Source organism: Vanacampus margaritifer, chromosome 1, assembly GCF_051991255.1.
Source record: "Vanacampus margaritifer isolate UIUO_Vmar chromosome 1, RoL_Vmar_1.0, whole genome shotgun sequence".
In the NCBI taxonomy this organism is placed as follows: Eukaryota; Metazoa; Chordata; class Actinopteri; order Syngnathiformes; family Syngnathidae; genus Vanacampus; species Vanacampus margaritifer.
This window is the reverse complement of record NC_135432.1, coordinates 27,823,464-27,849,819: the sequence shown is the minus strand read 5'-3', so window position 1 is coordinate 27,849,819 and position 26,356 is coordinate 27,823,464. Positions and strand designations below refer to the sequence as shown.

Sequence of the window (26,356 nt, the reverse complement as noted above, 5' to 3'; positions counted from 1 at the left end):
AGATGGCCAGTAAATTTTTATTTTACCTGGATTGATATTTACTTCTTTTTAACTCATTCACTGTCAGCCATAAGTAAAATTTCTAAATTTTCCAATACCCACACGATATTTTGTTCAATAATTATATATAAACCGAATCAAATGGGGCAATGGTGTCATCTAGTGGTGGTTGGGCATCAGTAAAGTTGTTTCCAAGTTTGACATTTACAGTGGAGCGTAATCAGATTCTCCCCCATATGTCCCCTTTCAAAAAAAAAAAAAATTGACAAGTATACTTGTCAAAGGCAGTGAATTTAATGATCACATTTGTTTTTGCCGCACCACAGTGAGAGCAACAGCCCCTTCGTCGCATCTAGAGCGGGCTAGCAAGTGTAGCACTGCAGTGCCAGTGAGAAATTGTCACCTTGGATAAATGCGCCGCCATGAGCCGACCTAAGCAGAGTTGAACGCCGTGGGACTGAGTGAGATAGCTGTCCACAGCCTGGCGCACCATCTGACCGGGCGGGGGAATCAAACGTCCCCTCTCAAACACGTCTCGCCAGCTTTCCGCCATAGATGATAGGTCTTCTGTTTTTACCATACTTGCAGCATAACTGTGCCGTGGGCTCTCCTGCTGGTAAATCCTTATAGAGGATCACATGTAACCGTGTCCTCGTTTACAGTATACCTACATAACTAACTTGCATCCTGTCAATATGGGAGAGTTGGGGGGGAACTCAGGGAAAAGACGTTTATTAAAAAGAATCGTGTGTATTCAACGCGGCAGACACAGGGTGGCCGCCATGTTGAAATGGGATCATACCATCTTGTGCACGGGGTCATAGGCTAAATCAAACGTTGCACTACGAGTATTTTTAATTACGACAACAACGTATCTACTAAAGATTAAGAGTAAGACGTAGTGTGTAAAAAAAGGTAGCTGTCTATTTTATCGTGGAGTGTTACAAAGAACGAATTTTGGTGATGGGTGTGTATGTTTGCCACACCTCGTACTTGGTGTCGCCAATCGCGTAGCGTCGGTTGCTATGGAAATAATCACGTTGCCATGCTGCGCTATAACGCAAATCCTCATGCTCGAAGTGGCAACTGACAGGGATTGTGACTTTTTCCTAGTTTGTTGCAAATCTATCTTTCATATAACCTTTTTCATGATATATTCATCTTTTTTATTTAATTTTAATTTGACATGTTTCTGTTATTCGTTATAGTAGTATTAATTATAATAACCATAATATGTAATAATAACCATAATATTCTTGGTTTAAAAAAAAAACGATTTTAATCCTTCAGAAAAAGAAAATACTAGTTTATTTGAAAAAAATAGAATAACAACGACACAACATCCTGAGGGCTGAAATTCAAACAAGTCGTGGGCGGAGCCAGCATAGACATGTGGACCCCATCATGAGCTGGTTGGCGCGGTCCCACGATATGTCATTGCGTCTGTCATGTTGGATGTGTCAGGTTTGCCCATAAACGAAAGCTAATAAATGATCATAATAAAATGATGAAAAATTAATGCCTCTCATTGCCATTAATACACACACGATTTAATATATTTGAGAAACAGATATGAACAAAGCAGAGTGCATTACTTTTAACCCTAACCCTAACCCTCATAAAATAAAATAAAAACTTTCTCTAAGTATGTAGCAATGATGACAAATCTTGAAATATTTTATTTTGAATTTATTTATTATACTATATTGATAGTCCCTCGGGTAAAATATTAGGTAAAGACCCATCAATACAATGTTTTTTTTTCTAATGCTTTCATGAATTTTTACTGATCCCAAATATGTGACACTGATGGTCAATAATGAAATATATTTTAAAATAAATATTAATATTGGTCAATAACCAAGACCTGAAACACATTAAAAATTAAATAATGATATAGGTCAATAACCAAGACTTAAAACGCAGATGTGACGTGGTATTTTTTTTCCCTATTATTATATACGTATTAGTGACTAGGTTTGATTGTTTTTAGATTTAATTGTGTGTTCCAATTGACCAATTAAACTACTAATACTGACTATTACTAGAGGATATTATTTAAAACCCGCTCAACAAAAAGTTAGAAAAACAGCAAAATTATTTTAATTGCCCAAGCTTTTAACGTAAAATCTTGCCACATACAAGATGGCGGTAAAGGCGACGTACAAGTTGACGCTAAAAGCGGACCCTAGCTATATTGGTTTCGTTCTTACGAATGATTTGACAACAACGCGTTTATGAAATGCGAGTACAGAGAAACAAGAAGACGCGCGGATAAGCAGCCAAATGGTTGGGTCTTTAGGGACAAGTAGGCCTTTTAAAATCAGGAGCCTCCACGATAACAGGAAGTACGGAGTTGCAGCGAGCGACGTAAAGGAATTGCTTAAAAAGGGTTGCAACCTATTACAGGTTAGTCATTTTTGGGGGGTTTCGTTTTAAACTTCTGTAGACTTTTACTTTACCATTTTTTTTTAAATCATAACTGAGCCCTTTAAAAAAAAGTGCTAATGATACAAGCATTAAATCGCTTGTCCAACATTGAACACCAAGAACTAAGATACACGTACACATGCAATGAATCCAAATTACAGTTTGCGCTTTATAATCGAGTGGTTTACGACGGACTTCGTTTTTTACGGCGGCGAAGTTGTACGTACACTGAAACATTGGTAGTTTGGAACAAGCGAAAACAACATTAGTCATAAACATAATCGTAGTACTGTATACGCTTGTATTACCGACCCTTCTTGATCCCAAATATTAAACAATCGAATCGACTACAAGTACGGAGGTAACTGAGCGTCCAGTGACGTATTCGACTGCCACAATAGTTTAATGCGCGCCGTTCGTAAACTCGTATGTCGTGACCGTAAACAGACAACTATGGTTGTTCAGTAGAACCGGCACAAACTATATATTGTACATTGATTTATGTTTTGTTGTTTTGCAGTTGCCACTTTCTGGTGCACATGTTTGTCTGTACGCAGATGGCACAAAAGTGACAAAAGAATTTTTCGCAACTTTGCATGACAATACAGAACTTGTTCTCCTCTGCAAAGATCAAACATGGGGCGGAGGTAAGTGAAAGGTGTCCTCTCTTGACTTTGGCTTCATTAGAACTCCGTTAGTTCTTAACTGTGATGAGTGACATCTTAACACCTCTCTCATCAGCTGTGTGTGACATTGGCCAGTTGCTGAGCTCGGACCAGCACACCACGGGCCTTGTCCAAGCTGCGAAGGGCCTCCTCTCGGGTGAGAAGTCTCCCAAGACACGGAAAATCCTCTGCGACCTTCTGCGGAACCTGGAGGACAGGTCTGAGCTGGAGGGCAGAGATGAGGATACAGAATGGTTCAAGGGTGAGGAGTTAAAATGCATAATTAAACAAATATAATAATAACTTTAGTTTTAGTTTGAACTCATTCACTGCCATAAATTCATCCAAAAAAAAAAAGATTATTAAAAATTAAAGGCGATTCACATTTTTAATTGTAACTAATCGCATGACTTCACTAGTTAACTCACGATTAATCACAGATTTTATATCTGTTGAAATGAATTGTTGACGTTTATAGCCGTCAATGGCAATGAATGAATAAAAAAATAAAATAAAACATTATTACAAATTTGGGGCGTCAGGCGATTAAAATTTTAAATTTTTAGTTAACTCACAATTAATCACACATTTTATATCTGTTATAAATGTACAATAAAAAAATCTAGGTTATCATACTCTAGTTAACAAAAGTGGGAAAAATATTTAAACTAATAAAATAATTAAAATTAATTTTTGACGTCTATAGCCGTCAATGGCAGTGAATGAGTTAATATTCTTTAAAATTAAAATTAAAAAAAAAAAGACTCAGAGACAACTGTAATATGCATAGAAGCATATATAAAAAAACGTTCATCTGATTGTTTCGTCGCCTCAATTATGTTTTCCACTCAGGCGTGGAGGCTCGCTTCAAGACCAAATCTGCCTACTTGAAGTACAACTGTGAAAACAGGATAAGAAGCTACATGAAAGAGGTAAGACCGTGAAACACGCGACAGCTCCGATGTGCACCACCTCACAATACGAGTTTCTCGCCCCCTGTTCAAAGTTGGATGGCGCCACCAAATCCGTGCGCAAAGCAAAAGTCCGAGTCGAGTGTTTGCAAGCGTTTGAGAGCATCTCGCAGATGCTGAAGTTGGACAAATACAACGGCTGCTACTTTGACCGCACTCAAAAGGAGGCGCATCGAATCTGTACCCAGGAGGGCTGGTTCACCTGCCAAGTACGTACTGAGCTGAGCGTGATCATTTTTTGGAAAGGCCGAATTTCTGATACACCTCTTGTGTACACTTGCATCCCCAGGGCTCTTTTGATCAGACTCAGTGTGCGTCGCTCCACTCCATCAACCCATACGGCAGTAGAGAGAGTCGCATCGTGTTCAGCACTTGGAATTTGGACCACAGGTTTTGACATTTTGACTGCACTGACAATACATTCACATTCCCGCTGAGAAATGTCAACACAAATGTGTAGAAAGCGTTCACATGCCCTCTGAAAGAAAATGGGAATATTGATATCTAGTGCGACATATTGGATTTATAGTCCTAAGACAGTGGTTCTAATCTTAACCAACTCTTTAACCAGTAAAGACAAAACCTGTCATGAATTTGAAAAAGGAAAAAAAACATTTTACAATGTTTCTAACTGTACTTGGATGCTCGATATTTAGATAAATTCTGCCATTTTATATAAAAAAATATTCACTTTTCCGAAAATGTAACTATTCTTTTTCTGAAATTTTGTCTTCTCGTTACAAAACATTCACCATTTGTTGATCCAGGATTGAAAAGAAGCGTGCCATAATTCCCGCCTTCCTGGAAGCGCTGCAGAATCACACGAGCGAGGACATCAATTTGACCTACTTCTACAGAATGCTGTTTACGCGGGACAACCTGAAGCTGGTCCACATCGTGTGCCACAAGAAGGGAGCCCACAACTTGCTGTGTGACCCAAACAAGATCTTCAAAAGAAAGCAGCAAGACAAGAAGAAGATGCGGTTGAAATAAATTTATGTTTCGATTAACAAGATCAGATCACCGTTTTAACCAATTTTATCATCTGCTCCTGACGTCACTTTGGCAGCCAGTTGAAATAATGCAAAAAAAAAAAACATGAAACACATCCATTTGTTGTTAGTATTGGCACTGCAATGTTTACTGCATTAAATGCTTTGCAAGAACTGATGAGTATGAGACAATCATAGAGTCTGAAAGTTGCATAGTACAATTCTAAAAACATTCAGCATGAATAAGGCATGGAGTAAAAAAAAAAAAAAAGTATAAATATATTAAACATTTAAGATGGCCTGATCAATCAGTTCTAGACTTTTTTTTTGTGCAACTGCTGTGAAAGATCAGATTACTTGATCAGAAGTTAGCTTTTTCAGGTATGTTAAAAAAAAAAAAAACATGACAGCACAAACAAGAGCATATGAGCTGCATTGAGAAATAGGATTTTATCTATATAGGTAAATATATACAATACACGCAAATATACAGTGTTAAAGCTGCCTAAGTATAATTCCATGAAAGGAACAAAAACACAACAATTCCAAATAATAAATGCTAATTTTCCATCATGGATCTGGCTACTTGAAATGGTGCTGCATTCAAGTTTCATCATCCCATATTATACGATCTTCACCTCATTTTGGCTGCTGGTGCGAATCAAAATAAAGCATTTGCATTTACTTTGGGGCGAAAAAAGTTTTAACATTGTTGCCTATTTTCTGACATTTTACAGACCAGACCAGTGACTGATTTTAATAATTGACATTTATCCTAGTCTGCCTTAGTCTTGATTGTGTTTGATTTCATTTACTTGACATGGCAATTTCTAAAAAAATAAAATAAAAATAGCACCTTGAATAATATCTTGTGAAGCTACTTTAATTAAAATAATTTTTGTATGTTAGAAAAACTGAATGAGTAAAAAAAGTCAGCATTAACACTGTGCTGGCATTGTGGATGTGTACTTCTGTAGGTAATTAAGAGTTAAATTCTAGGGGAATGATGAGATGAGCAAAATAAATGGATGCTTCAATCCAGCACTGCGTTAAGGATGAACGCAAACTTGGGAAACACCAATAAAAGGTGCTGTGGACATACAGGCAATAATAATGAGATCCAATTCAAAAGCGACATCAAAACAAAAACCCTCAAAATTGATTGACACCGTGAGAGGGGTAGAACAAACTCACTATTTGTGGGAAATCATCTTGTACTGTTATTATCAAGCATCAATAAACAACTGCTCTTGTAATTTCCTTACGCTAAATATGACCAACAAATAACATCTTCGGAATCACCAGTGATTCATTGATGATCATCTTGACAGCAGGCTTTGAAAGATTTCCAAACAATATTGACTTGCCTCGAGGTCGCTTTGCCGATTTACCTGTTCAACAGCGCTAACAAAAAGCTAGCTCGCCATACTGGCGTATCAAAATGGGACGTTTCAGTTGTCAGCTGCAGTACCAAAAAAGCAGCTTGGATGGCTTTGGTGCTGGTGACAGCTTGAGTGGACAAAATACATTTTGTTTGGCTGCTTTTGCTAAGTGCTGAAAAGTCCATGAGATGAGTCTCTCTTCACAAAGTGCCGCCGCTGTCCTCTTTGTGTGTGCGTTCGGGGCCTTCATCATCATCATCATCACCGTCCTCACCGCTGTCCTCTGGAGCAAAGTAATGCCGCCGCCTGTGCTGCTTCTGGTGACGGGAAGAAGTCGCTGATGTTCTCTGAGGGAAATCCTGCCGGGTTTTTGTCATTTAGTTAACATCTTTTTTGAGGGAAATATGAATCGCATCGATGACTCACCTGTACAGCGTCCAGATTTCCAAAGAACTGCTCCACGGGAAGAATCTGGTTGCTGTCGTCATCGGGGAACATGTTTTTGTCTGTTTCTTCACAATCCATGCCCACGGGCGTGTCCTGCCCGTCGTACCATGTGCAGTTGTCCAGCAAAAGAGACGACCCGAGCGCGTTCTCTTTTCCCTCCTGTCCGTCCAGCAGAGGAGATGCCGAGCATCGCCGCCGGCCTGCCGACTGGAGACACTCGCAGCTGATGCGGGACGGTCTCTCTGCGTCGCCGGCCGCTTTGCTGTCAGCGCCGCCCGTCGAACCGCGCTCGGCTGCTGAGTGGCTCTTGTGACGTTTTGCACATTTCCTCCTTGTGGCAGAAGCCTGTGACCCAGATAAAACCAGAACAGGCCATTGAGTGAGAGGGATCAGATATTGCTTTTTTTCTAGCTGATCAATTAATCAAATTCAAACCAAGATCATTATGTAAAAAAAATAATAATGTTAATAGGCGACACTTAGCTTGATTTACTAAATAAAGAAGTAAATAAATGACGACTGTGAAGAGAAACATGTCTTACTTGATGTTGTGTTTCTTATAAAAAGTAGGCCAATTAGAATACAAACAATCCCAGTTGTGGTAGATATTTTAGGAGTGTCCGAGAAGAGTTAAATGTCTACTCCTCTCGTGTTTAGTAACTCTCTTTAGCGATGTTAAAAATGTACTCTATCCCGGTGTTAAATATTTTCACTATTTTAAAAGTGTTGATTTGACTCTGGAAAGTGTGGAGCTATATAAACTCTGAAGAAGTATTTGAAATCAACTCTGTGAGAGTCAATTCATTACTAAGCTTCTTGATAAGGAAAATAGTGCTGTACATGTACCAAGTAAACCAACCTTTTGGGTGGGTGTGGCCTCCTTCCTCTTTCTGTGTTTTAAGTAGTTGAGTTCACCAGGCATCTGCCCAAAAAAAACAAAAACAAACATCCATTAGGGGTTGATAATCAGTTACTAAGCTTTCGTAGTCAACTTATTTATCATTCCAAAGAACTGTTTGGTAGCAGTCTTGATTACAATTTATCTATACTGTTTATCTCATCCCTTGTCTAAAATAAAAATCAATTACCATACCAGCATGCACCTGTATTCATCGTGTGAAATGCGGTACGAGTGTTGGTCACGTGACCAAAGGAGTCTCAATCGAGCTGAACAGTGCTGTTTTTTTCCCCGCCAACACCACCGGAAACGACAATCGGTCACATTTAAATTGTTTAATATTGAGTGTGAAGTCCAAAAAGTAACCTCCATGTCAACTCGATGTCAGGAAATTAGGTCGAAGCTGTGCGGAATTCCAGTGAGGACTTACGTGGTCCAAGTACACTACATGCTAACACTGCTGAGCAAAACAGAACGCAGCTGTAAACGACTTTAGTTGTGAAGCAGTCACTTACCTTGTGCATCGTCGATCTGAACGACTTTTGTTATTTAAACTGGTTACGACTTTGGCTATATGCAACCGATAGTCTTCCCGATGTGACGTTGTTTTCTTCAGCTTTCGTTGCCCTCGCATAGCTTTGGTAACGCCTCGGTTCGGCTCTCACGTATTTCCTGCAGCTGGGGTTCACGGTCGTTTCGGAGCGTGGTGACGTCAGATGCTGACGTGTTACGTCTTCCGGAAATGAACGCTTACTTTTGTATTTTTTATTTTATGAATTTTTATCAATTTAGAGCAAAGGTTGTTATGAGAACCCGAAAGCTTCCCGTGGACCAAGTCAACAACTTTATGAGACAAATGTGAGAATCTCATCTCACTCTTATTTTACTCTCTTTTTTCTCAAACGTTTCTCATTTGTCTCTCCTAAAATCCACTAGGAGAAATAAGGGAGACATTGCAATTATAGAGTCAAACGTGAAACTTACTGGAGATAACTTGGAGATCTCACTTCAAGGAGAAAATGAGTAATACTGAGATACTATTGAGCAAAATCTTGGAAAAAAACGTTATTGCTTAAAGTTTATATTTAAAATCAGCATAAAAAACCAACACAATTTTTGCTTGAATTAGAGTTTTCAAAGCTTAAATTGTAGTTGCAGTTGTTGTTTTTTAAAGCATTTTTGTTATTTCATTTTGTTAATGGAAAAGTTTTTTTTGTTTTTTCAATTTTAGTTGTACTGTTACCTACAACGTAGGTAAGGCTTTATAATTCTATAGATAATGACAGACAAATGATTTTCCCTTTTGGGATGAATAAAGTGTTCTGGATCGAACTTAATCCAAATATTCTTTATTAAATTCAACAAAGCACTGACCAAAAATAACTTTAAAAAGTCACATTTGATATACAATTACTGTAACTAAAATTATCATTATACAAACAACAACAATGAACAGTTAATCAAAAATGAAAATGTAACCTTTATTCAATCAATCTTATGCATATGAAGTGCTAGGAGAGGTTTCTGTATCATCCGAACACCTTGGGGAGCTAACGGTAGTTGTGTGTTGGGAAGATCCAGAAACCTCTCTGAACACTTCAACTACATGAGGGTGAATGGATACAAGTTTCATTTCTGGCTAATTATGCTTTTATCTCCAAAGTGAAACAGATACTGTATCTGCTTCCTAACATTAATAAGTCTATTTAAAGCAGTTTTTTTTTTTTACATGAACAACAAATATGGCATTTGTTAATTAAAGCTTTTTTTAATCTTACTTTTTTCAACTGGTGGCCATCCTTCCATTTTGCTACAGCGCATGATCCAAGCTGTAAAAATAAAAGAAAGCACAAATTACAAATTGCATAGTTTGTAACAGCAGTTGCCACGACCGTATACGTGCTAACCAGTCAGCCACTGTGGCGCCCTAGAAGCTACATGCATAATAATAATATTTGTGTAATATTTCAGTCATTTCCTCCACCTTATTAGTGAGCAAATACTTATTTAGAATAGACCAGACAAAGGCTCATTTATACTTAACGTTGAATACGGATACAGTTACGTACATTTTATGAGCCTTTCAAATGACAACGTGAAAGCGGAGGACTTTGCCTGGGAGTGTCACATAGAGATGATCCATATATTCACGTGTTCGTCTCAGCAAGCTGTATAACATTCTAAAATATGTGTCCTTAACTCCCCACAGGTTTCGAGTTATTAAGCATTGAAGTATGAATTAGGGTTAGTCTAAAGAGTGAGAAGTTTGCGTAGGAGTGTCACACAGAAATGATACAAATATCCACTTTTGTCTTGGCGAGCTGAACAACATACTAAGGGATGGTCTTTTAGGTGGATATTTTTTTAATTAGAGCCCTGGAAATGTCTAAGAAGTTAAGTTTCATGCAACAGGATAAACACCAGCATGTTCAGGGTGACATGTTTGGGTTCTGTTTTCCTTGTGTGTCTCCCTTGGCCTTGTTAAGTGTAATCCTGTCCTTCCTCGTGTCAACCAATCAGTGCCCTCACCCACTCGTGTCTTGCCCCAAGTGTGTCTTGTTGTGTCATTAGTGATAAAACATAATAATAGTGATAATATGTGATATGCAATACAGGCCAAAAGTTTGGACACACACACACACACATCTCATTCAATGTGTTTGCTTTATTCTCATGACTATTTACATTGCAGATTCCCACTGAAGACATCAAAACTAAGAATGAACACATTTGGAGATATGTACTTGACAAAAAAGGGTGGAAAAAATCAAAACAAGTTTTATATTCTAGTTTCTTTAAAATAGCCATCTTTTGCTGCGATTACTGCTTTGCACACTCTTGACATTCTCACCTCTGGGAACTCTTTCAATATAGTTCAGGTGACTCCTCTTGAAGCTCATTGAGGGAATGTGCAAAAAAGCATCAGAGCAAAGAGTGACTATTTTGAAGAAACTAGAATATAAAGCATTTTTTCAATTATTTCACCTTTTTTTAAGCGCATAACTCCATGTGTTCATTCATAGTTTTGATGCCTTCAGTGATGATCTACAATGTTAATAGTCATGAAAATAAAGAAAATGCATTGCATTAGAAGTTGTGTCCAAACTTTTGACCTGTACTGTATGTGCATTAACAGTAAAAAAAATTAGATAAAGTTTTATGTATCATATGATGTCATCCTTTCCAAGCATAAAACATATGTATGTTTGTGCATTAAAATTTGTTAAAATGTACACAGGTGTTCATGTGTTTACTACCATATGCAAGACAATTATAGTAGTTTTAATTTGGTGCAACTTACAATGCTATAGCATCAACCTCTGGGAAGCTACAATGAAAACTAGGACATAATATTCCGAATTTTGCAGCGTGTTTGAAAAACGTCAACAGTAAAATTACTTGGCTCTTGAGGCAGGCATAGCCAAGGTCCAAGATCAAAATAACTGGTGTATTTAGTTATTTTAGACCTCGGAGAATGGGAAAAATATCAGTTTGCGTATGTTTGATGTAAAAGGTCACATTTAAAGAGTTTTACTATAGTCATGGTCCTATTTGTTGTAATTTTCTGTTATGTCCACTAGAGTGCGCCACTGGTATTCTTATATCATCCCAATTGCTCATAGTCTGACCCCTTGATGGATGATGGTTGTTAAACTTTTTTTTTTTGTGGAAATGTCAAGTCATCTTTACTTAGGCTTTATAGCGCTTTATTGTTATTGTATTAAATAACAGAATTGTACTTGTTTTAATGTCATTTTTAATGTAATTTAGATGTGCAAATTGGAGGAAAAACTTCACTGTAAAATTTCGAGTAAATATTATGAAATGTCTAACTATACATAAATTCAACCAAATGTGGACTTTTGCCAGATTCAAAAGAAACGTGTCGTCGTTGACACCTGTTACCAAAAAGTAATGCCGGCGTGAAATGGGAGGGTATGTTTGGAAGGAGGAGGAGAGTGAGTGAGTGAGTGAGTGAGTGAGTGAGTGAGTGAGTGAGTGAGTGAGTGAGTGAGTGAGTACAGGGGTGGGTTTGTCTGCGTGTGTGTATTCGCAGCCCAAAGCAGAGAAGTTCGGGTCCCATGTGACGTGGCCCACAGCATTTCCCCACAGTTCTCGAAAGCCGACCAACGCGTCTCCAACTTCAGCGTCACCATGGCCAAAAAGAGCCCCGGGGCCACGTCGGTGTCAGCGCATCCTGTTATCTGGCTGCACAGCGGCTGTGAGGGATCACACGAGACGGAGTGCTGGAGACGAGAGACACAAAGTTGAGGGGACATCACGATGGTGGTCCAAAGTGAAGCGTTGGAGATCCGCGGTCGACTGCACTGAGTGCCATGGAGCAGCTTTTCCGGAGAAAGCGGCTCGGTCTGCTGAAGCCACTTCTGAGCCTCTCTCTGTTCTTCGCATCCCTCCTCTTAATCCACAAGCTGAAACTCCCCGAAAAGGACACCGCGGGCACGTATATGAGGCAAGCCGGCTGGTGCGGGGAGTGTTCTTCCTCGAATAAGGGTAGCAAGCCCACTTTTACGCGCTATAACCATCCGAGCGCACAGGAGGAGCAGAACCGGAGCGCTCCTTTCTGGGACGCGCAGGTGTTGAACTGCAGCGAGGACGCCGCGGTGAAGACGAAGGACTGGTTCCGGAGGTTAGACCCGAGGTTTCACCAGTTCGTCCTGCACCGGCATTGCAGGTACTTCCCGATGCTTATTAACCACCCGGAGAAGTGCACGGCGCGGGACGGAGAGGTGCACCTCCTCGTGGTGGTCAAGTCCGTCATTGAGCAGCACGACCGACGCGAGGCGGTGCGCAAAACCTGGGGCAGGGAGCGCACAGCTGAAGGGAAGAGCATAAAAACCCTTTTTCTTTTGGGGAGTCCTTCCGTTGGCAAAGATGCCAAGAACCTGCAGAAACTGATCGAGTATGAGGATCAAATCTACGGGGACATCCTGCAGTGGGATTTCATGGACACCTTCTTCAACTTGACCCTGAAAGAGGTCAATTTTCTCAAATGGTTTGATGTTTACTGCCCGGGCGTTCAGTTTATATTTAAAGGGGATGACGATGTGTTTGTGAACACCAACAACCTACTGGACCTCATCGGCTTCAAGGTGGAGGAGCACAAGGAGACCACTCTGTTTGTGGGGGACACCATCTCCAAGGCCATCCCCATCCGGAACAGACAGAGTAAATACTACATCCCCAGGGAGCTCTACGATAAGCCATACCCGCCTTATGTGGGAGGAGGGGGCTTCCTCATGTCCTCCCAGCTGGCCAGGAGGCTCTTCGTTGTCTCTGAGGACCTGGAGCTGTACCCCATCGACGACGTCTTTTTGGGAATGTGTTTGCAGAAGCTCCGCCTGACTCCGGAGATGCACTCTGGCTTCAGGACCTTCGGCATTACCAGGCGCCGGGTGAGCCCCATGAACAGCGAGCCGTGCTTTTACAAGAACCTCATTGTGGTGCACAAACTGAGCGCCCAGGAGCTTCTCAAGATGTGGAGACTGGTGCACCATGAAGAACTGGTTTGTGCACAGAGGGCCTCTATGACATAACAGTGCAAGAATCCATGAGTGAAAGCAGAGGACGTGATTTTGATGCAATGAGTCCTTCTGTCCAGTTTGGAGTCCTCATTACTTTTGGGAAACCACTACCATACAGTGCCATTTCAAATTTGAGTCTCATGGATCAAGAGCTGAATGTGTAGTAGCTGTATGTGCCTTACAGTACATTATTAACATAGTGCAAGAGTTTCATGTTGCATTGTAAACAAAATCAGGGTAAAAGAAACCAAAATGTCTAACATTGTATTATAGTGTAAATACAAACTAAAGGTCTCTGTTCATTTCTGTTAAAAGTGACATTTGCTTGATTCATAAATAAAGGGAAGCTACAGTACAGTCTATCAAGTATATCACACCGGTGTTGCAGGTTTTCATGCATTTAATAAAATGCATGTGCTTTTTGCAGAAGAAAATAGTCGTTGTCGCTGATGATGTACATAGTACTGTAAAAAAACAACAACAACAAAAACTACATTACAAATATTACATACTTATAGTCATGTCCATAAATATTGAGGCATGGACACAAAAGTCATCTTTTTGGCTCTAAACACCACCAACATGGATCAAAGCTTTTATTTGAGGGTATTTATATCAAAACTACAGTGAACAGTTTGCCTCACATTAAAAGTAACTATCGGCTGCTCAGCTGTTCCATAGCCAGATGGGCATGTATGGCTGCCAACGGGATTGGTTCCCTTGTGTGTATTGATGATGTGGCTGCTGATAAAAGCAGCTGGATGAATGTCTTCTGAAATGTTTTGGGTAGTATCTGTTCATATTTTGCCAAATACTTCCTGAACTCATTGGATGACACTTCACAGTGCAGATGGACAACGACCTGCAGCACACTGCAAAAGCAACCAACGAGTTTTGAAATGAAAGAAGTGAAATGTCAATCACCTGACCTGAATCTGACCGAGCATCCCTTCACTTGCTGAAAATAAAAGTGAATAGAAACATTTCAGCCGCGCTCCAGACTTCAGGCTGTAATTGACTGCAAATTATTTGACCAAATATGAACAGTCCCTTAAAAAGTATCACATCCTACACCGTTCACCTGATTTGGATGCAAGATGACTGTCTCCATGTCCCGATATTTACAGACTTGACTGGTCATACAAACCTCTACATTCACATCACACTAACAAAAGCTTCAGCAATGGCACAAAGTTGCTAAAATGCACAACTCATCTGGCAAGAGTCACTTACTACAGCGGCACCTCATGCAAACTAAAGAGGGGTCGCCTTTTGTGTCTACTGTACACTCGCCACAGGGTCTACCAACGGGCATACTATACATCGACAGCTGTTTAATACAATGTCGAGGAGGGCTTTGTCAGGTCTGACAAAATAACCCCTGCTGATGTCATCGGAGGCTCTCTCGGTGTACGCCAGACAAGGATGTTTCTATTTGCCATATGCCAGACACTTCAGCAGTGCAACTCCCTCAATTCTCTTATCAGAGCAAGTCTGCTGCTCTAATCGGTCATTCTGGTTTTCATCTTGTGTGGTGAAATGAGGGTGTTTTATGCAGTAGAATTACTGTAAAACTACTTATTGCATGTAGATCAGTATTGTTTTCTGATATTTTTGCATCAATAGACACTGTACTGTATAATCTAATTAGAGACAAATGTAATTTACTGTTCCAAAGTTAAGGCCAGAATGGCTCATACCCTGGATATATGATTAACTCATTCACTGCCATTGACGTTTATAGACGTCAAAAATTCATTTTAACTTTTTCTATTAGTTTAACATTTTTTCTACTTTTGTTTACAAGAGTATAAAAACCTAGAATTGTTTTTATTGTACATTTAGAACAGATATAAAAATGTGATTAATCGTGAGTTAACTATTGAAGTCATGCCATTAATTACGATAAAAAAATGTAATCGCCGGACGCCTCGAATTTTTTATAATCTTTTTTTATTTATTCATTCACTGCCGTTGACGGCTATTAACGTCAAAAAATCATTTTAACTATTTCTATTAGTTTAACATTTTTTCCCACTTTTGTTAACAAGAGTATGAAAACCTATTTCCAATTTTTTTATTGTACAGTACATTTAAAACATATAAAATTTGTGAAGTTGTGCGATTAATTAGGATTTTAAAAAATTAATTGCCTGAATTTTTTATCTTTTTTTTTTATCGCGATTACAATTTTTTAATTGTAATTAATCACATGACTACAATAGTTAACTCATGATTAATTAGAAATTTTATATCTGTTCAAAATGTCCAATAATTTTTTTCTAGGTTTTCATACTCTTGTTAATAAAAGTGGAAAAAATGTTTAACTAATAGAAAAAGTTGAAATGAATTTGTGACGTCTATAGCCGTCAATGGCAGTGAATGAGTTAATCAAAGTGAATTTTTGATTGTTAATGGGTATCTATGGGACCGTCTAACTTGAATTCAGCATCACAATGTTTTCACCTTAGCAACAACCAGCAGGTCAGCGCTACATTTACTTGCATTAGCCATTTGAATTGCGTAATGGTTCTAAATTTAGTGAGTGAATACGATCGTATAATCACAAATGAGACCAAATATAAGTTCATCAAATCGTAAGGATTAAAACCTTTTTCCAAAAGTGCTTCAGAATCTACAGTGAAAAATAGGACCATGACACCATGAGTATTGATACTGCTGATCCTCTACAGGTAAGAAGGTGAAGTGTCTTCTTTCCCGATCACCGCTTCCCAGGCGTATGTCCTCTAGCAAAGGCTGCCAGAGATGGGATCCGACTGCCTTTCTCCAAAGGCCTGGCTCTACCTCGGGTTTCCACAGACCAGGTGCGTGTGACCTTTGTGTTAGCGACAGCCCTACCTGGACACAAACAGAGAACCCCAACACTTGTAAAAACTTTTAACTCATTCACTGCCATTGACGGTTCTAAACGTCAAAAATTCATTTGAACTATTTCTATTAGTTTAACATTTTTTTCCACTTTTGTTAACAAGACTATAAATACCTAGATTTTTTTATTGTACATTTAGAACAGATATAGAAAATTTGATTAATCGTGAGTTAACTCATGAAGTCATGCAACTAATTACAATTTTATTTTCCCGATGCTGCTAATTTTGAATTGTAATTAATCACATGACTTCAATAGTTAACTCACGATTAATCATACATTTTATATCTGTTCTAAATGTACAATAAAAAATGTTTTCTAGGTTTTCATAGTTTTCTTTACAAAAGTGGAAAAAAATGTTAAACTAATAGAAATAGTTCAAATTAATTTTTGACGTCAATAGCCGTCAATGGCAGTGAATGAGTTAATGTGAATGAAAGACCTCATCTAGTGTTCTTTTCATAACCAAAACAAAGCAGCAGCACATAACAATTAAAGAACATAAACATGATGGTGTCATTTCGAATTCGGTGAGTTCCTGTACTTTGAAGGCAGAGAAGAAAAAAAACTTTGAGGCTCGATGAGTGAGGATAAGCGGTTCAGAGAGTGGATGGATGGAGTACAGTAGCAGTAATGAAAAAATATTTACTTTAGAAAGAGGACGTATTATGGAAAATTGACATTTTAATTACTTGTATACAAATACTTGACAATTATTAAGGGCATCCGCTGATCTAAACCCCCCAAGAAGACAAAGGAAACATACTGTATAGTATATAGGAGAGGATTCTTCCTATTTCTGGGTATTTTGGTGAAAGCATGCATATACGACAAAAGACACCTACAGACTGTTTAAAATTTGTGACAAAAAAAATCCCTCAAATATTTCTACTTGGCGTGGCGAGCGGTCATAATAAGCTATTAATGCAGTGCATGCCCAAGCCCTTGAATAAAATCATGTGTCATCTGTTATACAATATCTTGGTTTTACTGTTTTGGTCTTAAATTCTGGTGTAATGGGCTCTTTGCACAAATCCACTACTTCCTGAACTCAACACCACTCCTTCATTTCCTGTCTTTTATGATTGGACAAACTGATTAATCCAGGTGTGTCTGGCCATTGTCGTTGTGGTTACTGAGGTCACACCTGGATTAATCAATGTGTCCAATCACAAAAGACAGGACATGAAGGAGTGGTACTGAGTTCAGGAAGTAGTGGATTTGTGCAAAGAGCCCATTTGTCCTGTTTTCCTCGCGGACAGATGAAAAGCCGACAGGTTGTTTCGCGCACGTGCAATGAGAAATCAAGTTGTGTTAGTTCCGAGAGGTTTTTTCTGTACGTGCGCCTTTTGAATGGCAAAAAAGCTGGTAGTAAAGCAGCATTGCGCATAATAGTGCCGTTTTCCGGGAGAACTTTTGAGGCAAAGAACATCATTTCAAGTGGTTGTCCTACTCCTGAAGTAGTCATCACGAAAACGGGGAAGAATTTCGTCCGTCACTTTCAAACCAGGACGTACAAGAAACAAATGGCTCGCTGGCTGTCTATAGGTTAGCAAACTGTTGATTGTTGGTTGAAATCGCTTGTAGCTCCCTCCGCTGCGATGTCTTTTTTTCTCTCCCGGGTTGAGCCCACTTCGTGGGCACGAGCCAGTTCTGAATACTATAAATTCTAACGTGTTGACAAATTTGTGGGCATGTGATTGTGTCTTTTCACTCATCACGGAGCTGGTTACATTACAGTGTGTGTGCATCAACCTGCGACAGTCCTGAATATTTCCGCAGTGGTATAAAATAATAATATTAAAATTCATACTAAAATTACCGCAACATTTTTCCGCTCGCGCATGCCCACTCTAAAAGGTCACCGCTCGCCACTGATGGGGTATATGCCAGGGAGGAGGCGGGGCTTCCGACTTCCTGGTTTTCACACATCAGCTTAGTTTCTGTTTCCGGTTTGCGACGTGTGGGCCGCGTCCCAGTTCTTGCGCTTTTTGCGCGTTCCCGTCGACGGGTAAGAGTGTGTAGTGTGTCTGTCTCAGTTGCCCAAAGCATTTCAGAGAGTTGAGATGCCCATTGGTTGGGGGCGGGGGTGCGAGTGTTGGAACGCGGCCATTAGTGGCCGGAAACGACGCTGATGTGTGAACCCGGAAGTTTGTGGCATCTACCTCATTGCAGTACCAAATACTTCATTGCAGGGATTCCAAAACAGTGGTGCAAGCATCCTACAAGGGGTGTAAGACTGGACTCAATGTACCATGGCCAAAGTATTCATCGTCAACATTTTAGGAACTGCTGCTCTATTCCAAGTATATTTCCTGGAACTGAAAACAAAAAAACAACTGTTCAACAGTGTTTGCCACAGTTGTTTATAGCTGACGGGAAATAAAGACCACACAGATAAACTTGGTAAGAGGGAAGTTAAAGTGCCATTCCAAAGTGTCCAAAAATGGGTCCCAGGTGAGTTTATATTGGGTCCTGATTGAGAAAATCATATTTAATATACCAATATTTTTGGTCTTCAGTGAAGAAGGGGCAGCATAATTCACTATGTTGTCATCCTGGTGCTCTGGTGTCCCTGAGGTACACCCGGAGACGTAAACTAATTCCCTTTTTGGCTGTTGTGTGTTTACACTGTTGAGGAGCCATTTAATCCAAACTCATTTATTTCCAGAGCAATTTGTGAATAAGAACAACCAAGTTAATCCAAATGTGGGCCAAGAAACCACGCAGACTTATGCGTCACGACCATTATCAATTTGCATTCCTTTGAACACTCACAAAGTTCAGCCACTAGTTGGCAACAGTGTTTATTTTGGGTGTGTATAGAGAAACAAGAAAAGCTATTCGCCGTTTATTGTTTTTTTGGGGGGACTGACAACTGTAATCACTGAATATTCTGTTTGTACTAGCGGTCCTACAGCTGATACTGTGGATCTAAACACGGTCATAAAAGAAAGTGACAATCACAATTTAAGCCTTTAAATAAATACAGTATGCTAAGTACATCCTGACACTAAGCCAAATTGTCCAAATTGGGAATAGTTGCACTTTCTAAAGCGTTTTCACAGGGTGCTGTGCTGTGCTGTGTTTGTGGGCGTGTGGACACGGGGGTATGAATGCTTCACCTTGTGCTGCTGGCTGGGTTCTCTGGGACACCGCGGCCCTGCGTGAGTTTTGTTTGCAGCCGTCAATGCCCGTGAGGTGAGCCTTCCAGGCCTGCAACAGGTACAAAAGTAGCTCAGTAAGTCTGGTCCTGCCCTGGGAGGACCTTCAATCGGGGACGGCCACGGGCAACTGTACATCTAGTCAACGGCAGATTGGCCGCCCTCCTTCCTTCTACAACACTGTGGCCTTTCATAGCATCTGTTCAGAGCTCTGGCAGCCAGAGTGCGACTTTCTCGTAATATTTCCCACCAACAATTTTGAAGGGCGTGTCTGTGTTAAGAAGCTGCGTGTCATGTCTTAAATTTGAGTGAAATCACAGCAGAGTACATTTACACTATTCGTGTCACGTCTCCTTGCACAGATTCTGCTTGTATGCAATCAACGATAATGATGGACAAAATCACTAACAGATAAAATGTTTTGGATGACAGAGTGGGGCTCAGACATTTCAAGCCATACACAACTGTTGCTTTGTTTCACAGAAAACTTGGCATTTGACTTAAAAACATCTTTCAACATACAGAAAATAGGAAAAAAAATGTCTGATTTCACACTATTTTATGAATTTAACAGAAAGATTCCTTTAGCCACTTTCATCAGTAAAAAGTTAACATTTGTCCAGAATTAATTTAATAACTTCATTGTCATGTACAATACCTTTAAAGACTCATTTTCCACTTGCTGTCGACTGTAAATGACATCACAGATGTTCAAGGAAACGGGTAATGACCAATCGTGGCTCACCTGTTGTCTGGCTTTGGTAATCAAACTGAGCCATGATTGGTCGTCACCTGTTTCCTGAGCACACGTGATGTCATCTTCAGTCGACAGCAAGTGGTAAAATGAGTTTTTAAAATAATTAATTATTAATTGTTCATGAAAAATATTTTTCTTCTATATCCAAGATTCTTTTATTGAATGCTAATAAAGATGGTGGTTACCTCCTCAGATCTACTTTAGCAATGACTTCAACTTAAGAGGAGGAATAAACAGCAAGGAACAAAGACGTCTCCTCTTTTGAAGTCTTTAAAAGGGTCACAATAGCAGTGTTTTACGACCTCGCCTGTTTGATCTTTTACTTTTACACTATACGCACTCATTAGTTTCTGTGTTGGTTTGTGGAAATGCTAATGGTGTGAAGTCCAAACCCAGGTTCTGTGAAACCTTGTTGTTTGTTTTAGTGTAACCACACTCAACGATTAAGAGGGCCTTGGTAATAAGATATCTATTGTTTAAATTTGCATAAAAGTTCATAGGTGGTATAGCTTAGTCCTCCCCACCACTTTTAATTGATTTAAAGGGATAGTGGTATCGCAATTGGTTTAGCTGGAACATTCATGTCCAGAATCTTACCTCTTCTCCTGGTGAAAAGTTGGTGTGACACAAAGGGCAGTGGCTGGAGCGTTTACCTGAGACGGGGGCTGAAACAGAAATGTGACACCTTTAAGCTCCCTTACAAGTAAAGAGAACATACCTAAAACACTGGCAAGGAAATGAAAATGTGATAGGAAAGACAGGAGTTTTAAATATAGGCATTGTTTCAACGATAGATCGAATTCATTAGGTACCATTAAAGAAAATCCAATAATGTCAAGAATAATGGACCTTTTTTGACACAACAAAGCAAACATGACAGAAACACAAAAGAGTCACACTTGTCAATTATTAATACTGACATGTGTTTTTTGTTTTAGCTCTAAGGTCGTCCAAAAAGTTTTCTTTATTTAAAGAATAATATTAGAAGCATAGTCTGTAAGTAGCAATAAGGCAGAGGATACACCTCTTTAGTTTTAAAATTTAGAAAATTATTTGTGTGAGTCATTGGTGGTTTAACGGAGGACCAGCCAGATAGATAAATGTTTGAAAAGATGAAGCACAAAATCAGATTGCATAACTATATTAAAACTGGCCTTCAGGTGCTTTCTGATTTGTTTTATACATATTTTAAGAGTTACAAATTACTGAATCTGGTTTATGATTGCATTTTTAATAATTCAATACAATTGTCCAAACAGTCTTTGGGATAAAGCAGTGGAAGGTTCTTAAATGCCCAACAAAGTGTCATTTGAAATGATTTGTTTAATGTTAAACATTAGTTCCTCTCATAAAATATAAAACTGGGTAGGTTGGCAATTCTAACAATTATTGACCGATAGCTCTAGCTAGCATTGTGTCAAGAGTTTTGGAAACAATCCTCTTGGACAGGATATCAGAATTGATCAAATCTACAGATAATCAGTTTGGGTTTAAGGCTATGATGGGCGCAGACATGTGTGTTTATGCACTAAAAATACAAACAGCAAAACTCATCAGTTTTTATGTTTCTTAGATGCTTCTAAAGCATTTGATAGGGTGAATCACTGAAAGCTGTTTATGAAGCTGATACAGAGAGGTGTTCCCAAGTACAATGTGCGCTTGTTGACTTACTGATACAGTAAGCAAACTATGCAGGTTAAATGGGGGAATGCTGTGTCTGCCCCATTTTGGGTCAGCAATGGAGTCAGGCATGGTGGGTTTTTGCCCCCAATTTTATTCAACCTGTATATTAATGAATTCCCAACAAGGCTTAGGTCATGTAAAATTGGTTGTTTTTTCTGGAAATTTACTTGTGAATCATTTAGTGTATGCTGATGATTTAGTTATGTTTAGCCCGAGTTCTGCTGGCCTACAGCAGCTTATTAACATCTATGGTGAGCTGTTTGACATCAAATACAACACGACTAAGAGTGTGATTATGATTTGTAGAACTAAGGAGGACAAACACATGAACTATCCTGATTTGTATTTGTTAAATGTGAAATTAAATGTAACATATAAAGTGAAATATCTTGGGCCTATCATCACTGCCGATATGGCAGATGATGATGATATCTACAAGCAGTGTAGGATATTGTATGGCCAGGCTAATACACTATGTAAGCTCACCTTTGGCATAGTTATAAAAAAGCAAGTATGTATAGGCTTCAGGTGCCCTATAATGATGCTCTACAAGTGCTTTTTATTTATAATTTGCTACCAGTCAAACGTATGGATGCATGTCTTCTTAATGTGTAACTGTTTTTTTTTTTGTTTTTTTTAATCTTTGTATGTTTTGTTTTGTTTTGCTTTTTTTTGTTTGTTTTTAAGATTGGACCCTGAGTCTGGAATAAACTGAATTGAATTGATTGTGATAAACCTAAATGACCTATTTATAAGAAGCTATTTGGAAGGCAGACACAACCAATTACATTCTGGATCAAAATACATACAGATAAATTTATTTTGTCTGTGTACGCCACAATACAGTAGAACCATTTCCCTATACCAGAATATAATCATAGTCCTGCCCTATCATGTGTAATTCTCTCTGAACTAGAACATTGTTTCTGTTTCTGTGCCCTGCCATTATCTAACGACCAGTCCAGGGTGTACCCTGCCTCTCACACAAAGTCAGCTGGTATAGGCTCCAGTTCACCCAGAACCTTAATGAGAATGCACAGTATATAAAATGGATGGTTGAAATTCTGAATCAAATATAGAACCGTAATAGTCGGGCATGGCTTGGACATTAACATAATACAAACATACAAGTCATCATGCGACCCATTCAACCAGTCATCCCAAATTTCCAATAGAAAACTCACGTTTGCAAGTGCTACCCTGGACGTGTTGATTCAGCTCTTCAGTGGCCACAGCTTCCGAGCAGTGTGGACACTGACTGAACTTGAACCTACTTTCACATTCGTTTAGTAGGTGCTCTGTGAAGCTGGAGATCTCCACTACCTGTGAACACAACCCGCCCCCATTAAAAGAATGATAACTGTTTGTATATGTGGCAGTTTACCTGTTTGCATTCATCACAGCGTCGCAGCATGGGACAGTGTTTCCAGTAGTGAAGGTCTAATCCATCTTCGGTGAAAGAATCATCAGTTTTACCGCAGAATATACACAAGCTGGGAAAAAAAAGTGAACTTGAGTAAAAACACAACCGCCACAAATCTGGAATATCTACTTTACAGTGAATTATATTGTAAACTGTAGGCCACTAAATAGGCTAATGATTAAATGAAAGTAACTTACTTATCCAGGTATGTGATAGATTGCTGGACCTCTACGGGAGGTGTTGTCTTGTTCTGAGACAATTTTACTGCTGTAAATGAAAAATATGAAACCTGTCAAACACAACTGGACAGAACTACTTCAATCTCTTTCCACCCTCAAGATGAAAGTGAACAATCAAATGATGTCAAATTAAATAATTTGTATATTGCAAATATCCATTCAATCAATTAATCAATCAATATTTTTGCAGCTGTTTGCTTTAAGAATATTATTATCATTTATTGTGTTTTGTTTGTTATTGTACATGCGTTTCAAAGGTTGCTGGGGGGAAAAAAACAACGGATCGAGACACAAGACAAACTTTGATGGGCTTTGCCAAATGCCACAGTGATGACCTCAAGAACTCTTTTGTGAAAGCAATCCACAATGAACAGGTCATGTTTGAGGCCATCAACATGTTTTAAAAGATTACCAGTACATTGAAAGCACCCTCCTAACCCAGCCTCAGGGTGGAAAAACAAACAGTTGAAAGGCATTAAACTGAATTGGATCTGTTTCCACATACTTTGTTTACCATTCTTTTGAGACCTCCTCTCAACTTTAGGACCTTCTTTCTTGGCCATTTGTCCTTTGGTACTTTTACTCTCCTTGGAAAAAAAAGACACACACATGTGAATGGCTGGCCACAATTCCAAAAGAATATGACACAAACATTCAAATTGATTTTGACACAGTACGTCGTTGACTGACAATGGCGTCCTATTCCCTCTTTTGTTAGAATACGATGTACTAGTAGTAGTATTTGTAAAAGAGCCTTTTACAAGGTGTGATATAAATTGCAGTTTGATGACAACTCCACCTACTGTCAAGTCCTTCAAGGCAGCCAGCTGCTCTTGCAGAGAGTGGATCTCCTCCTTCTCCTTCTGCCCATCCTGTGGACGACAACCCATAACAGGCCGGACGAGTTAGTGACAATGTCAATACATCATTCATCATCTGTTTACTTTTACTTGTGTTATAGGTAGTACAACCTGATATGTCCTAACATCGTGATGTTTAGCAGACTGTTGGAGCAACAAGTTAGTACTGTGTTTATGTTGACGACTGACATGGATGACAGAAGCACAACTCTGTGCCAATTGGGTAATGAGAGGGCAAGCTTTCTGATGATGCTGGTGCAAATTGAAGCTTACCCACTGGGTGACTCACAAGCATTACAGTAAAATCTCCCAGTATGCCAGGCATCCAACAAAAACCTACGCATATATACTGTAGGCTAAATAGTACTGAGCATGTATTGGATTTTAAATTATAGCAAAACTATATGACAGTCTGAAACGCTTATTTTCTTCTTTCCTTTGTAGCATAAAAAAAAGAAGACGTTTCTACGGTGCCATCTGAAAAACCATTCATCCACCACATGAAGCAGCGCCATTGTCCAGCAACAAACTGCTCCTCATTGATTGCAATGCATTACAAACAACATGGTCACACCCATGGGCCAGCAGTTTGATGTAAAAGGACTGAGTTGCCACAAACATCATACAAAAATTATGCAATACTTTTATGTTATATGTGCCATAAGTACATCATATGGAAAAATAGGTTGAAAGTCTTGCCTGAGTTTCCACCAGATTCCCGTCGATCTTGGCAAAGCCATCAAACAAGGTTTTGTAAAGGAAGTTCTTACGAGCAGCATTATGGGGTGGAAGGTAGCTGAGAACAGCCGAACTGTGTTGCTTGTACATGGTCAAGACGATGCGCACTGCCAGCTCTCGAACAGTAGACGCACCGTGCTCCAAGGCTGCCATACAGAACTGAAAAAGATCAATCAGAAGTGTGTTTATTGTTGTATATTGATGTGATGTGACCTGGAGAGGAATTGGCTCAAAATCTCTGTTGCAGTTCATCCCGATGGATGTGAGGTCATGGCTCTCAATTTCTTCCATACTACACTTTTTGCCTATAAACGTCAAAAAATCATTTTAACTATTTTTATTAGTTTAACATTTTTTTCCACTTTTGTTAACAATAGTATGAAATCCTAGACTTTATTCTTAATATTCTTTTTTTTAAAGATTATTCAAAATTAGGGGCGTCAGGCGATTAAAATTGTTAATTGTAATTAATCACATGACTTCAATAGTTAACTCACGATTAATCACAAACAAATGTACAATATTTTTTTTCTAGGTTTTCATACTCTTGTTAATAACAAAAGTGGGAAAAAAAATGTTAAACTAATAGAAATAGTTCAAATGAATTTTTGACGTCTATAGCCGTCAATGGCAGTAAATGAGTTAATATGGGCCTAGTTTTGTGCACTAAAGCAGTCCCACAATTTTGGAATTAACTAATTGTGTCTCGGTAACAAAATATAATTTTGTCCCAAGACGGGGCACACAGAGGGGCATTGTTGCTGTTGACAACAATAGAACATTCAACAACCCATTTGAGATAGCGCTTATCTTTTACAGGGTCAGGGAGCTAGCTGTAACATATCACAGCTGACTTTGGGCTAAAGACAGACTACACACTGGACTGGTTGCCAGTCAACCACGGCGCGCATATGAGGAGATGGAAAACATTCACACTTAGTGTATATTCACCTCTTCAGTGGAACTAAACCCAGACTGCCTGCATTGAAGTCTGGCGAGTGAGCCAACAAACCATCAGTAGCTTAATCATAAAACCATCCATCCACACTGGACTGATCCCTAGTAAACTACAGGGTACATTCAAACAACTATTCACATTCATATTCACACTAAAAAGAAAAAACACACAAATATGGGAACAATATGAAAATTCCACAAACAAATGTATCAATGGAGATTTGAAGACAGATCTCGTGACCTTGATGCAGACAGGCTAACAACTTCTGTTTTCAATGGCAGCAAACATTTTCTCCACATTGGCAGAGAACGAATAA

The 26,356-nt window shown here is 39.1% G+C and overlaps 5 protein-coding genes across 8 annotated transcripts in view; 2 read left to right on the top strand and 3 right to left on the bottom strand.

Annotated features, from left to right (window-relative positions):
* The window catches only part of nphp4 (nephronophthisis 4), a 135,914-nt gene extending 135,138 nt beyond the window's left edge, over positions 1-776 (bottom strand). For both annotated transcript variants that reach the window (XM_077549301.1, XM_077549309.1), the window contains exon 1: positions 404-776. In XM_077549301.1, coding sequence (XP_077405427.1) covers positions 404-580 — 177 coding nt within the window. In that variant the 5' untranslated portion in view covers positions 581-776. The remainder of the gene's footprint in view (positions 1-403) is intronic.
* A 1,449-nt stretch (positions 777-2,225) lies between these two features.
* dffb (DNA fragmentation factor, beta polypeptide (caspase-activated DNase)) lies at positions 2,226-5,081 on the top strand. The gene is made up of 7 exons (XM_077546349.1): positions 2,226-2,409; positions 2,951-3,077; positions 3,172-3,357; positions 3,948-4,027; positions 4,102-4,275; positions 4,356-4,456; positions 4,834-5,081. Exons 1-7 carry the CDS (start codon positions 2,287-2,289, stop codon positions 5,057-5,059), a joined length of 1,017 nt encoding a protein of 338 aa, XP_077402475.1. The 5' UTR covers positions 2,226-2,286; the 3' UTR covers positions 5,060-5,081.
* Positions 5,046-8,494, bottom strand: c1h1orf174 (chromosome 1 C1orf174 homolog). The gene is made up of 4 exons (XM_077546362.1): positions 8,301-8,494; positions 7,747-7,809; positions 6,867-7,232; positions 5,046-6,799 (listed from the first exon to the last, which is right to left on the bottom strand). Exons 1-4 carry the CDS (start codon positions 8,307-8,309, stop codon positions 6,641-6,643), a joined length of 597 nt encoding a protein of 198 aa, XP_077402488.1. The 5' UTR covers positions 8,310-8,494; the 3' UTR covers positions 5,046-6,640.
* A 3,622-nt stretch (positions 8,495-12,116) lies between these two features.
* On the top strand, positions 12,117-13,673 carry b3gnt7l (UDP-GlcNAc:betaGal beta-1,3-N-acetylglucosaminyltransferase 7, like). Its single transcript, XM_077544783.1, has one exon. The coding sequence runs from the start codon at positions 12,123-12,125 to the stop codon at positions 13,338-13,340; it is 1,218 nt and encodes a 405-aa protein (XP_077400909.1). The 5' UTR covers positions 12,117-12,122; the 3' UTR covers positions 13,341-13,673.
* Positions 13,674-13,710: 37 nt separating this feature from the next.
* Positions 13,711-26,356, bottom strand: part of cep104 (centrosomal protein 104) — a 35,416-nt gene continuing 22,770 nt past the window's right edge. For 2 of the 3 annotated variants that reach the window (XM_077544755.1, XM_077544763.1), the window contains exons 14-22: positions 25,044-25,241; positions 24,288-24,356; positions 23,990-24,071; positions 23,443-23,512; positions 23,207-23,315; positions 23,007-23,145; positions 20,737-20,804; positions 19,344-19,434; positions 13,711-16,187 (exon numbers count right to left, since the gene is read on the bottom strand). In XM_077544755.1, the coding sequence (XP_077400881.1) occupies positions 16,051-16,187; positions 19,344-19,434; positions 20,737-20,804; positions 23,007-23,145; positions 23,207-23,315; positions 23,443-23,512; positions 23,990-24,071; positions 24,288-24,356; positions 25,044-25,241 (963 nt within the window). In that variant the 3' untranslated portion in view covers positions 13,711-16,050. The remainder of the gene's footprint in view (positions 16,188-19,343; positions 19,435-20,736; positions 20,805-23,006; positions 23,146-23,206; positions 23,316-23,442; positions 23,513-23,989; positions 24,072-24,287; positions 24,357-25,043; positions 25,242-26,356) is intronic. The other variant, XM_077544772.1, reaches the window with a different exon arrangement.